Here is a 13,497-nt window from a genome sequence, read left to right as displayed (position 1 = left end):
ACTTATTGTTGTACCTCGTCTCTCACAAAAGGTTCCCAGAACTTGCAAACTGCTTTTTATACTGTTCAACATACCTTGTGTCAGTTGAAGCTTATCCTCATTACTGACTAAACTAAACTAATATTGTTTTCTAAAGCAAGAAATAGACCTCTGAACCTTTCACCTATTATTACTTGTCAGGGCAATGAGATTGAGACTGTAACCTCATATACATATCTTGGAATATTAATTGATGACAGCCTCTATTTTACATTGCATATTCAACATCGTACAAAAAAATTGAAACTGATTTGGATTATATTTTAGGAATAAGGCCGGTTTTTCTTTTGAAGCCAGGAGGCTAGTATCAGCTACATTTATGCTTATACAAGACTATGGTGATATTTTATATATGAATGCTTCCGCTCAGTGTTTGAGATCAATTGACACCCTTTACCATAGACCATTGAGATGTATTTTAAACTGCAAAAACCTTAAGCACCACTGCAATTTATATACCAGGGTTGGCTGGCATTCTGTAATCAATCATAGGCTCAGTCACTGGTATACTATAATTTAGCCCAAACAACTTCTCCACCTAATGTATAGATTTATGTATTTATTTATTTTGCTCCTTTGCACCCCATTATTTCTATCTCTACTTTGCACATTCTTCCACTGCAAATCTACCATTCCAGTGTTTTACTTGCTATATTGTATTTACTTCGCCACCATGGCCTTTGTTTTGCCTTTACCTCCCTTAGCCCACCTCCTTTGCTCACATTGTATATGGACTTATTTTTCTTGACTGTATGTTTGTTTTACTCCATGTGTAACTCTGTGTCGTTGTATGTGTCGAACTGCTTTGCTTTATCTTGGCCATGTCACAATTGTAAATGAGAACTTGTTCTCAACTAGACTACCTGGTTAAATAAAGGTTAAAAACATAAATAAAAATACATCTTCATGGGCCATTGTGTGTGTGTGTGTGTGTGTGTTAAAGACACATAGACACTGAGGCCTAGGGTCTAACCCAGGTGTGACTGTAGCTCCAGAGAATCAGGCCAGCTAGGCTATGACTCCTTCCTTGGCACACGTCCCTGGATATAATCAACTCAGCAAAAAAAGAAACGTCCTCTCACTGTCGTTTATTTTCAGCAAACTTAACATGTGTAAATATTTGTCTGAACATAACAAGATTCAACAACTGAGACATCAACTGAACAAGTTCCACAGACATGTGACTAACAGAAATTGAATAATGTGTCCCTGAACAAAGGGTAGGTCAAAATCAAAAGTGACAGTCAGTATCTGGTGTGGCCACCAGCTGCATTAAGTACTGCAGCTCCTTCTCATGGACTGCACCAGATTTGCCAGTTCTTGCTGTGAGATGTTACCCCACTCTTCCACCAAGGCACCTGCAAGTTCCCAAATATTTCTGGGGGGAATGGCCCTAGCCATTTCTGTCTTGCAGGAAATCATGCACAGAACGAGCACTATGGCTGGTGGCATTGTCATGCTGGAGGGTCATGTCATGATGAGCCTGCAGGAAGATTGCCTGCAATGACAACAAGCTCAGTCCGATAATGCTGTGACACACTGCCACCCCAGACCATGACGGACCCTCCACCTCCAAATCGATCCCGCTCCAGAGTACAGGCCTCGGTGTAACGCTCATTCCTTCGACGATAAATGTGAATCCGACCATCACCCCGGTGAGACAAAACCGTGACTCGTCAGTGAAGAGCACTTTTTGCCAGTCCTGTCTTTTCCGGGCGACAGTGGGTTTGTGCCCATAGGTGACATTGTTTCCGGTGATGTCTGGTGAGGACCTGTCTTACACAGGCCTACAAGCCCTCAGTCCAGATTCTCTCAGCCTATTGCAGACAGTCTGAGCACTGATGGAGGGATTGTGCGTTCCTGGTGTAACTCAGGTAGTTGTTGTTGCCATCCTGTACCTGTCCCGCAGGTGTGATGTTCGGATATACCGATCCTGTGCAGGTGTTGTTACACGTGGTCTGCTACTGCGAGAATGATCAGCTGTCCGTCCTGTCTCCCTGCAGCGCTGTCTTAGGCGTCTCACAGTATGGACATTGCAATTTATTGCCCTGGCCACATCAGCAGTCCTCATGCCTCCTTGCAGCATGCCTATGGCACGTTCACGCAGGTGAGCAGGGGCCATGGGCATCTTTCTTTTGGTGTTTTTCAGAGTCAGTAGAAAGGCCTCTTTAGTGTCCTATAGTTTTCATAACTGTGACCTTAATTGCCTAACGTCTGTAAGCTGCTAGTGTCTTAACGACCATTCCACACCTGTATGTTGATTAATTGTTTATGATTCATTGAACAAGCATGGGAAACCGTGTATAAACCCTTTACAATGAGATCTGTGAAGTTATTTGGATTTTTACGAAAGACAGGGTCCTGAAAAAGGAACTTTTCTTTTTTTGTTGAGTTTATATGTGAATATAAAACTTCTGATTCTGAAGATGTTGATGTTGTGAGTGGAAAAAAGGAAAAAACACAGGAATTCCACATTGTAGCCCATGTGTTCCCAATTTCCTCCTCTACTCCCTAAAATCTGGTAGCCACAGTGACCAGCGGGGGGGGGGGGGATAGAGAGAGAGAGAGTAAGACAGAAAGACGGGTTGTTGTGTGTTTCATATGGCTCCATGAAGAAGAAAGAGTAAAGCTAGCTTGGCCCGAATGCCATACACATGGATAGCTAAAGAGCTAATATGCAGGAGGTCTGGGCCAAACCCACATATTCTGAAGATCAAAATACCGGTTCTGAAGATCAAAATACTGGTTCTGTAGATCTGAATGCTGGTACTGTAGATCAGAATTCTGGTTCTGTAGATCAGAATACTGGTTCAGTAGCCATAGGCCATGCCTTTTAAGTCCTAAATTAATGAAGTGTGTAGGTCAAAGGCCCCCATATTAAAGACTGAACATCAGTGCTGTGTGTGAGACTCCACCAATTGTTGAGATGTGAACAGTATATTAACCAGTATATAACAGCATCTACCGTATACAGAGTCTGCATCCCAAATTGCACCCTATTCCCTATGGACCCTGGTCAAAAGTAGTGCACTATACTATATAGAGAATTAGGTTCCATTTTGGACAAAGGCAGTGTGATCTCACCAGACTCCCTGGTCCTTCCTCTGACAGGCTGGCTCCAGGGCCCGGCCCCGATGCCGTTGAGAGCCTGAACCCTGACATCGTACTCTGTCCACTCCTCCAGGTCCTCGATGGTGAACTCCCTCTCCAGCCGGTCAGCGATCACATGGGTCAGTGCCCTAACCTGGGAGCCTGTGCGGGAGTACTGGACCCGGTAGCCCACCACCTCTGGGTCCCCATTGTACTCCCACTCTGGTAGGGGCTGGGGGGGTAAGAGGTGGAGGTAGAGGTGGGGAGGGCGAGAGAGGGAGAGAGGGCGAGAGAGGGTGAGGGAGGGAGGGAGGGAGGGAGAGAGGGGGAGAGAGGGGGAGGGAGAGAGAGGGTGAGGGAGAAACAGGGTGAGGGAGAGAGGGAGGGAGAGAGAGGGTGAGGGAGAGAGAGAGTGAGGGAGAGAGAGAGAGAGGGAGAGGTAAGAGGTAGATGTGGGGAGGGCGAGAAAGGGACAGAGGGGAGAGAGGGAGGGAGGGGGAGAGAGGGTGAGGGAGAGCGATGGTGAGGGAGAAAGAGGGTGAGGGAGAGAGAGGGTGAGGTAGAGAGAGGGTGAGGGAGAGAGAGAGAGGTAGAGAGAGAGAGAGGGAGAGAGGTAAGAGGGGTGGAGAGAGTGAGGTGGAGAGTGAGACAGAAATGAAAGAAAGAAAGGAGAGAGAAATCCATAATAATCAGTATAAATCAAACAGTCAGTCATAATCGCTTGATGATGAAACCAGAGCATCATATCATGTCGTCAGTCTGTTGAGACGTCACGTACCACCCATCGGAGCCACAGACTGGTCTCGCTGGCCGTGCGCAGGGTGACGTTAGCAGGGAACATATCTGGACGGGCCTGCAAGGTCTGGATCTTCCTGGAGGGCTGACTGGGAGGACTAGTCCCCACAATGTTCACCTGACGCATACGGAACCTACCAAGGGGGAGGGAAGTAACAAGAGCAAAGTCATCACAGGAGAGGTCCATAGGGCCCAGAGGGCTCACAGCTCTATTCATTACATCTAAACTAGACTAGACTAACAGAGATCATAAAGCTGTATTGTTTTGAGTTATATGGTCCCAGGAATCTGCATAAGGTGTTAGAGATTAGGTACACTACCTGTAGAAGGGTTAGAGGTTAGAAGTTGGGTACACTACCTGTAGAAGGGTTAGAGGTTAGGTACACTACCTGTAGAAGGGTTAGGGGTAGAGGTTAGGTACACTACCTGTTGAAGGGTTAGAGGTTAGAGGTTAGGTACACTACGTGTAGAAGGGTTAGAGGTTAGAGGTTAGGTACACTACCTGTAGAAAGGTTAGAGGTTAGGTACACTATGTGTAGAAGGGTTAGAGGTTAGCTACACTACCTGTAAAAGGGTTAGGGGTAGAGGTTAGGTACACTACCTGTAGAAGGGTTAGAGGTTAGAGGTTAGGTACACTACGTGTAGAAGGGTTAGAGGTTAGAGGTTAGGTACACTACCTGTAGAAGGGTTAGAGGTTAGAGGTTAGGTACACTACGTGTAGAAGGGTTAGAGGTTAGAGGTTAGCTACACTACCTGTAAAAGGGTTAGGGGTAGAGGTTAGGTACACTACCTGTAGAAGGGTTAGGTGTTAGAGGTGAGGTATACTACCTGTAGAAAGGTTAGGGGTAAAGGTGTATATGGGTTAAGTATGGTACCAATAGAAGGTGTAGGGGTTAGTTACACTACCTGTAAAATGTGTATGGGTTTAGTCCTGGCACCTCCAGGGATCGGGCATCAGGCTCGTTGGGCAACTGGTGAACAATCACCCAGTCCTCATTGTCTCCTATCACACTGACCTATACAAAACAACAACAACAACATTATATATTGTGCGTCCCAAATGGTACACTATAAATAGTGCAGTGTATAGGGAAAAGGGTGCCATTTGGGACTTAGCCATAGTCGATGTGGGTCACAGATCAGGGGAGGGGTCAGAGACTTTCTCTGGGGGAGAAGACCTTACCTGGGCCTCTACCTGCCAGCGAGAGATGGAGGTCTTTCCATCGTAGCCGGGTTTGAACTGGAGAGTGATGGATCGAGGGCCAATGTTGGAGATGGCCATGTTGGTGGGAGGACCAGGCAGCTCTAGATAGATAGATATATAGACAGACAGACAGACAGACAGACAACACATTATTGACCATTTGAAAGGTGGGAATAATACAAGGAGAACAGGAAGGAACAGAGGGTATCCAAGGGACAGACAAGGCCTTTAATACAGTAAAGAGTTGAAGTAATGAGTCGACAGAAAACCTAATACTTGAGGTTTTCTACATGGAATTGTTTTATCTTTTAAATCTTTACTGATTCAGGACTATGCTTCTACTACATTAAAATGCTAAAGATTGAAGGTACTTCTCCAATACTTCTCCAATAAGTTTAAACTAGAGACATCTGTTTGTTTTGCATTGGATGCATCTCAATTCACATTGCTCTTCCTCATCAGCAGTGAAAGGTTACAGAGGTAGAGTGGTGTTTGTCAGGCCAAGAGACATCCCGAAAATCAGTCTTCTTACAAAATCATCTGTAGCTTCCGAACGGTTTGACCTACAAACTATTATGGAAAGATGAGACTCCCACGAACATGATGGTGTTCTCCATTTTGCTCTGCGCCCCTTACAAGCGTCTTGGGACATATCTGAATTCGGTACAGCCAATCTGCCAACTTCCTTCTGTAGCGTCCAAACAGTTTGGGCTGAACACTAATATGTGACTCTCACGAACATGCACTTGTCTGTTGTTTTGCTCTAGGATGCCCACAGGCCTCACAAGACTCATATGAAGGTCCCCCGGTACCAGTTTAAAAAATGAATGTAAATACAGTATATATGGAGACTGTTTAATGCTAAAAATAAGGGGTTAAATAAATGTACAAAACAATAATAAATGTTTCCTGATCTTTCTTATATCTCTCACTTCAGAACAAACTTCCTTTAGATTTTTTGAGGGGGCTATCTGTTGATGTTGTCCCCCTATTTAGACAGGGCTTGGACTCTCATGGGTTAAAGTTGTGGGTTAAAGTTGAATTTATGGGTTCAAGTTGTGGATTAAAGTTGACTACAGGGAAATCTATTACTTTGTGACAGTGCAGCCTTGTGGTCTAAAATGGATACTGCACTGGTGATGAGCCAATGCTGTTGAGTAGCAGTCTCTCGCTCTCATGGAAGTTTCACTTCACTCAACTCAAAGTTCTGAGATAAGATAAAACAAAATGTTTTAGATCAGCGGGAAGAGTTGGGGATCTTGGAAAAAGCTCTTACATAGAGATAGCCCTATAATTAGTATGCCAATTCATGATAAACATTTACATTTGGATATTGTATTTTTATTAAGTTATGAAAAAAATAAAAAATTACAATATCCTAATGTAAAGGTTTATTAATATCATGAAGTTGGCATATTCTTTATAGGGATAGAATAAACGGCCAAATGAATAGCAATTGTATTTCATCTCACTTTTTACATTATGGATGGCTTATTCTCTGCAAATCCTGCTGGAGAAAAAGCTGAATATGACAAAGATTCTATTCAAGTACGTGTGTATGTGAGTGCAGTTTTCCAGGAGCTACCAACATGCAGCCGGAATCAGCAGAGTGTGCGGTTCCCGCATCGGATTGAAACACATGAAGAGGAACATCTTCATCATGGACTACGATGGACCGCTAAGATTAGTTTGAGGTAACTCACAATCAAATGATTGTGGATGGAGCTGCTACACAAGTACAGTTATTTGCCTGTAAGTTACCGTACAGTGTAGCCTACACTGGAAAAAAAACTTCTGTTGTTTTTACGGTAACTTACTGGCAGCCAGCTACCTGTAAGTTACTGAGTGAACATGTTTGGGAACCCCTGCCCTAGGGTACTAAGTGGAGGCTGCTAAGGGGAGAATGACTCATAATAATGGCTGGAACGGAGCGAATGGAATGGCATCAAACACCTGGAAACCATGTTTTTGATGTATTTGATAACATTCCATTTATTCTGCTCCAGTCATTACCACAAGCCCATCCTCCCCAATCAAGGTGCAACCAACCTCCTGTGAGGGTACTATATAGTGAAAGGGGCCAACTCTTCAAGTTGATGTAGTGGGTCTATTGGCACATAGACTATATACCTGGAATAGTAAAAGCATCACATTTAAAGGTGAAAAACGTCACTTTTTGAGCAACCTAAGAAAAATCACATAGACATGTGAGTTATAGATATGTAATTCCCATTGAAAGCAAGTTTAAAAAGAGGTAGATCTGTTCTATGTGCACCATTTCTATACTTTCCTGTTATAATGTTTGGTTGTTGCGTCTTCTCATTTTGGTTTAAAACATCAGCTTCAAACAGCTGAAAATGTTGGTTATGGAAAATATATTTCACAGCGGTTTAGATGATACAATGATTCTATTCACTATACTTTCTTGTTTTATCACATAAATTGAAATTGGATGATTTCTACGTAGTGCATCTTTAAAATAACTATCCAGTGTTTACATATTTCTGTGAAATATTACCTATAATTAATTACAATATGAGTGAAATAGCTTTCCTTCAACAAATTGTAATTGAGTATGTTAAAAAACTAATTTTCTGTGATGAAATGGTGTGGGCTTATACCAGTCAAAAAACATATTAATGCGAGTAGACCGCTGATTGGCCAGCTCATTCTCTTCAGGAGGATGACATCATCCTCTATGAGGAAATAGCTAGCTTTTTTAAAATGGTCTGTTTGAGATACAAGTTTGAGGTGGGGTTTTTGAAGTGTTTTTTCTCCAATTTATACTTTGTCCACAAATACGAGTATAGGACGAACAACAACATTATATGGGAATGAGTGAACAGAATATTAACTTTTAAAGGTGAGATTTTCGATGGACAGTTAGGATACTTTAAATAATTAGCATGACTGGTTATACAGACAAAAGCACAGTGTGAGATCTCTAGGGTGGGGATGTAGAGTTAAAGCCATAGACTGTATCTTTTTACAGAGTTGAAGTAATCACCATTCTTGAAAAATAACCATAGATCTATACTGTACTAACTGTAACCCTAGATAGAATGGGTAATTTTACTTGACAGCTCTGAAATACATACTGTATAGTGTCTGGGGGAGCTCCAGGTGCAGTAATAATTTACTGGAGGTCTTGTATTTCTATAATACACTGTACCATGTTTTAATAGGTAATTGTAAACTGGAATTATCTTGATTATCTATTATCTCGATGGACTCTTACTTTTGAGCCATGTGTCATTACTGACCTGGAGCTACACACCAGGGACTGAGTCATGTGTCGGTACTGACCTGGAGTTACACACCAGGGACTGAGCCATGTGTCGGTACTGACCTGGAGTTACACACCAGGGACTGAGCCATGTATCGGTACTGACCTGGAGTTACACACCAGGGACTGAGCCATGACCCGGTTCTGACCTGGAGCTACACACCAGGGACTGAGCCATGACCCGGTACTGACCTGGAGCTACACACCAGGGACTGAGTCATGTGTCGGTACTGACCTGGAGGTACTCCAGAAGAGATTGTGGAGGAGGACAGTTTTCCCTGGCCCTTGGAGGTCATGCCGGCCACCTCGATGGTGTAGGTGGTGAGGGCAGTCAGCCCCGTGACACGGTACTCCAGGGTCACGTTGGGGAGGTAGTGGGTCACCCGTGTGTTGGTGCGGTTAAACTCCTCCCATGAGATACGGTACCCTGGAACAGAGAATCAATCAAATTCATCAATCAATCCAATATTATTTGTTCAGGTCCAATGTCTTTTGCGTGATGTACCTGTGAGGACTCCGTTCTTCTCTTCAGGTTCTCTCCAGCTCACTTTCAGAGACGTGTCGAGGATCTCTGTGAAGCTCAGGTCACCGACCGCCCCAGGAGCTAAAGAGGAGGGCACAGTGGTTATTTAAGAAAAAATTCTTACTTTCAATGACAGCCCAGGAACAGTGGGTTAACTGCCTTGTTCAGGGGCAGAACAATTTTTACCTTTTCAGCTCGGGGATTCAATCTTGCAACCTTTCGGTTACTAGTCCAACGCTCTAACCACTAGGCTACCCTGCCACCCCATTATCATGATGAGAATTATAACACAATGGATCCCACGGATGTCAATAGCATACATAATTACATTATGTAGATGCATTTTAATACATTAGGCTTTTTTTTAATGGCCCGTTGAACAGTCATTACAGCTACTAAAATAGGCAAAATTAGGCTTTTACTTGGAAGATTGTGTAATTACACAATTGCCTAGTACAGTATGGCCAAACCTTTATCTCTTGAGAAAATGTGTCCCAATTAAATGTGAATTTGTGCAAAACTCTAATTGTAGCCTACATATTCATTAGGACTGTAGAACTAGGCTGATACTGTGCATTAATAATACACTTGACCCAGTGGGCATGTTTCAGTATGATTGGCCATGTCCACTAAACAGTGAGTGTGTGTGTGTGTGTGTGTGCATGTTGAACTCACTGTCTTCATGTGTCCTCAGGCTGTTAGCGGGGCTGCGGGGGCCGTCTCCCGGCGTAGTGAAACACAGCACAGAGCTGTAGTACTCTGTGAACTTCTTCAGCCCCGTCACGTAGCCCACATGCACACTGTCCTGGAAGTTAGGTCTCACTGTAACCATGGTGACCTCCTCTTCCTGACCTGGCTCCCATGCCAACAGCTAGCAGAATGGTTAATGGGAACAGAGAAGGAAGAGAGTGAGATCAAACTAGAAATAAAAACTAAATGGTAGAACATCTAATAGGACTGACTGGTTTTCTGACATTTTGGATGGGAACCAAAGAGCTCCACAATTTCCCCCAGAAATAGAAGTGTTACTCTCCAAGTCTAATCATTTTCAAATGTTTTGTTTAAACCAACTCTTCCCCCTCGCACGTGCTGGTGACCTGCTCTGGGGTCATTTGGCATCATACCTGCCACATGAATAGTTAGCGCCAGTGTCAACGTGTTCTGCCAGTGAGTAAGCACTGGAAGGCAGGGCTAGAATGAGTCCACAGAGAGAGAGGATGAAAAAGAGAGCCTTTTAATTGTGGTGTATAGCAGGTCTAATGTATAGGGACTGCATACACATCAGCATGAGAGAGTTGCCAATTAGGTGTTTAGATGATTACTACCATTGGCAAATCTGTTGGGTCTATTTCTATATTGGTTCCCAGGCTGTGAGTAGAGTTTGTCTCTGGGAAAGAGAGTGTGGAGTTGGCACGCGGTGAGGTGGGTGTGTAAGCTGAATGTGGAATATATGGATGTCCCCTCTGCTTCTGTCTCTCTCTCTCTCGCTCTCTCTCTCCCTCTCTCGCTCACTCACATTCCCAGTAACCTCTCTCTCGGGACAGCCCTGCAGTCAGAGAGAGTTTAACAGTGACTGCTAAGATGTCCTGATAAGTGGGGCCAGAGTCATTCTCATGAACTCTTCTGAGAGAAATACAGTGTCATCACATCACACAGACCATACAATCAAGTACTAGTACAGCTGATTCTAAGCAGTCTTTCTCCATACATCTCATTCTAAGCCTATAAAGTACATATTTAAATGAAAGCTGACATTCGGAAACCATCTTCCTTGACAGTGTGAGCTGGAGAGATTGAACAAACGACTTCCAGATCTAGTTAGGCACAAGATAGATAGCTGCTCAAATGCTCCAAAAATGAAGGTCAATTAAACAAATGACAAATCGGAAGCCATCTTTCACAATGTTTGGTAGTGGCATATCTGTTTCCCCTTGTGACACAGTATGAGGCGTTACCAGCCTATCATCCAGTCAATCGATTGTACTGCCTCTAATGACAGGCTGCCTAGTGTCTCTGAGACTGCCCTCAGTGACAGGGTGACTGGTGTCTATCACCCATTAGAGAGTACTGCCCTCGGTGACAGGGTGACTGGTGTCTATCACCCATTAGAGAGTACTGCCCTCAGTGACAGGGTGACTGGTGTCTATCACCCATTAGAGAGTACTGCCCTCAGTGACAGGGTGACTGGTGTCTATCACTCATTAGAGAGTACTGCCCTTAGCGACAAAATGACTGGTGTCTATGTTGTCCCTCACCTTGTATCCCTGGTTGATCCCGTTGATAAACTGAGGGTTAGGGGCGGCCCAGGTGATACGGATGGTCGTGGAATTGACGGCCTCCACCTGAACTTTACTGGGGGCTATAGTCGGCACTGCGGAAGACAAGAGGAAAAGAGAGAATCAGAGAGAGAATCAGATAGAGATAAAGAGAGAGAGATAGAGAGAGAGGTGAGAGGGATGGACAGAGAGAACAGGATACAACCAAACGAAACACATTTCAGATTGGACAGCCTTGGCTAGGTATTGATTCTGCAGGGCAGGGGCCACCATATTCACATCTTCACTCTCTTCTTTTTCTTCTCCTATCTTGAGGCTCAGGACTTATTACAACATTGTGGCTTTACTGCTCTCAGTTTCCAGCTGCGGGCTCAAACTTGAAATCTACGGCCAAGGTAGTGTAATGTACTATTCAGACCTTACAAACGATTCAATAGGAATGCATACCTCTAGGATTACATTTATTCAGCAATATTTCAATACCATTTGGCACGGATGCTAACTCAAGGTTTTTGCTCCAGTTCTGACTGCGCTGCCTTCTACATGAACTTTATCGAGAAAATATCCTTGTTGAATATCATTCTTATATTCTCCAAATGGGCATGATGCTTGACAAGTTAATTTATGTGTCAACTCATGAAATAGGTATTTAAAGGTAAGTTCTCCACAGGTAAAATCCTTTCCATTCAATTTCCCTCCAGTGTCATCTAAGTATTTATCTGACTGACAAGCAGAATGTGCAATGAGCAGAGACTTTTGCATCTCACATCTGACTGACAAGCATAAGGGCCAATGAGCAGAGACTATTCCAGCTCACATCTGCACTGACAAGCATCAGGGAAAATGAGCAGAGTCTATTCCAGCTAACATCTTGACTGACAAGCATAAGGGAAAATGAGCAGCGAAGATTCAGGATCACTCACCTCCCTGCAGCGTCCACTCAGTGACCTTGTGGCTGAAGGTTCCTAGCCCCGCCCTGTTGTAGGCTGCCACCTCTATCTCATAGTTGGTCCAGATGATCAGGTCCTCCAGGAGAATGTTGGTAACGTCTGGTTTGGAGATGTTCTTACTCTGGTAGTCCACCGGAAGACCTGTTAGATGATACCTGAGAGGAGAGGGGGGAGAAGGGAGGGAAGGAGGGAGGGATATTTTATTTTATTTATTTTATTTTACCTTTATTTAAACCAGGTAGGCAAGTTGAGAACAAGTTCTCATTTACAATTGCGACCTGGCCAAGATAAAGCAAAGCAGTTTGACAGATACAACGACACAGAGTTACACATGGAGTAAAACAAACATACAGTCAATAATACAGTATAAACAAGTCTATATACAATGTGAGCAAATGAGGTGAGAAGGGAGGTAAAGGCAAAAAAGGCCATGGTGGCAAGGTAAATACAATATAGCAAGTAAAACACTGGAATGGTAGTTTTGCAATGGAAGAATGTGCAAAGTAGAAATAAAAATAATGGGGTGCAAAGGAGCAAAATAAATAAATAAATTAAATACAGTTGGGAAAGAGGTAGTTGTTTGGGCTAAATTATAGGTGGGCTATGTACAGGTGCAGTAATCTGTGAGCTGCTCTGACAGTTGGTGCTTAAAGCTAGTGAGTGTTTCCAGTTTCAGAGATTTCAGAGTTTCAGAGATTTTTGTAGTTCGTTCCAGTCATTGGCAGCAGAGAACTGGAAAGAGATTCGGCCAAAGAAAGAATTGGTTTTGGGGGTGACTAGAGAGATATACCTGCTGGAGCGTGTGCTACAGGTGGGAAATGCTATGGTGACCAGCGAGCTGAGATAAGGGGGGACTTTAACTAGCAGGGTCTTGTAGATGACATGGAGCCAGTGGGTTTGGCGACGAGTATGAAGCGAGGGCCAGCCAACGAGAGCGTACAGGTCGCAATGGTGGGTAGTATATGGGGCTTTGGTGACAAAACGGATTGCACTGTGATAGACTTCATCCAATTTGTTGAGTAGGGTATTGGAGGCTATTTTGTAAATGACATCGCCAAAGTCAAGAATTGGTATGGGAGAGAGGGTGTAGAGAGAGAGGAGAGGTTAGTCTGGTCTAGTTTGGATATGTTCTTACTCTGGTAATCCACCGGGAAACCAGTTAGACAATACCTGAGAAGAGACAGTACAGTCTAGTTTGAGACGATTGTAGCTACAAGGCCATCCAGGGTGACAAAATTGAGCAAAAACTGATTCTTTGTTGGAGAACAAGACATTCAACTGTTGTGTTTTTGTATCATGGTCCCTGAGACACAGTGTCAGAGTGTATTAATGCC

The 13,497-nt window shown here is 43.8% G+C and overlaps 1 protein-coding gene across 1 annotated transcript in view; it reads right to left on the bottom strand.

Moving 5' to 3' along the window:
• Positions 1–13,497, bottom strand: part of LOC110503029 (protein sidekick-2) — a 396,532-nt gene that overhangs the window by 52,371 nt on the left and 330,664 nt on the right. The window contains exons 17-25 of the mRNA XM_036960765.1: positions 12,137–12,318; positions 11,193–11,308; positions 9,613–9,808; positions 8,920–9,018; positions 8,650–8,841; positions 5,108–5,229; positions 4,831–4,940; positions 3,908–4,058; positions 3,124–3,361 (exon numbers count right to left, since the gene is read on the bottom strand). Of these exons, the coding sequence (XP_036816660.1) occupies positions 3,124–3,361; positions 3,908–4,058; positions 4,831–4,940; positions 5,108–5,229; positions 8,650–8,841; positions 8,920–9,018; positions 9,613–9,808; positions 11,193–11,308; positions 12,137–12,318 (1,406 nt within the window). The remainder of the gene's footprint in view (positions 1–3,123; positions 3,362–3,907; positions 4,059–4,830; positions 4,941–5,107; positions 5,230–8,649; positions 8,842–8,919; positions 9,019–9,612; positions 9,809–11,192; positions 11,309–12,136; positions 12,319–13,497) is intronic.

This window comes from Oncorhynchus mykiss, chromosome 23, assembly GCF_013265735.2.
Source record: "Oncorhynchus mykiss isolate Arlee chromosome 23, USDA_OmykA_1.1, whole genome shotgun sequence".
NCBI lineage: Eukaryota > Metazoa > Chordata > Actinopteri > Salmoniformes > Salmonidae > Oncorhynchus > Oncorhynchus mykiss.
Note: the sequence above shows the minus strand (reverse complement) of the source record. Positions and strands in the feature narration are given on the sequence as shown.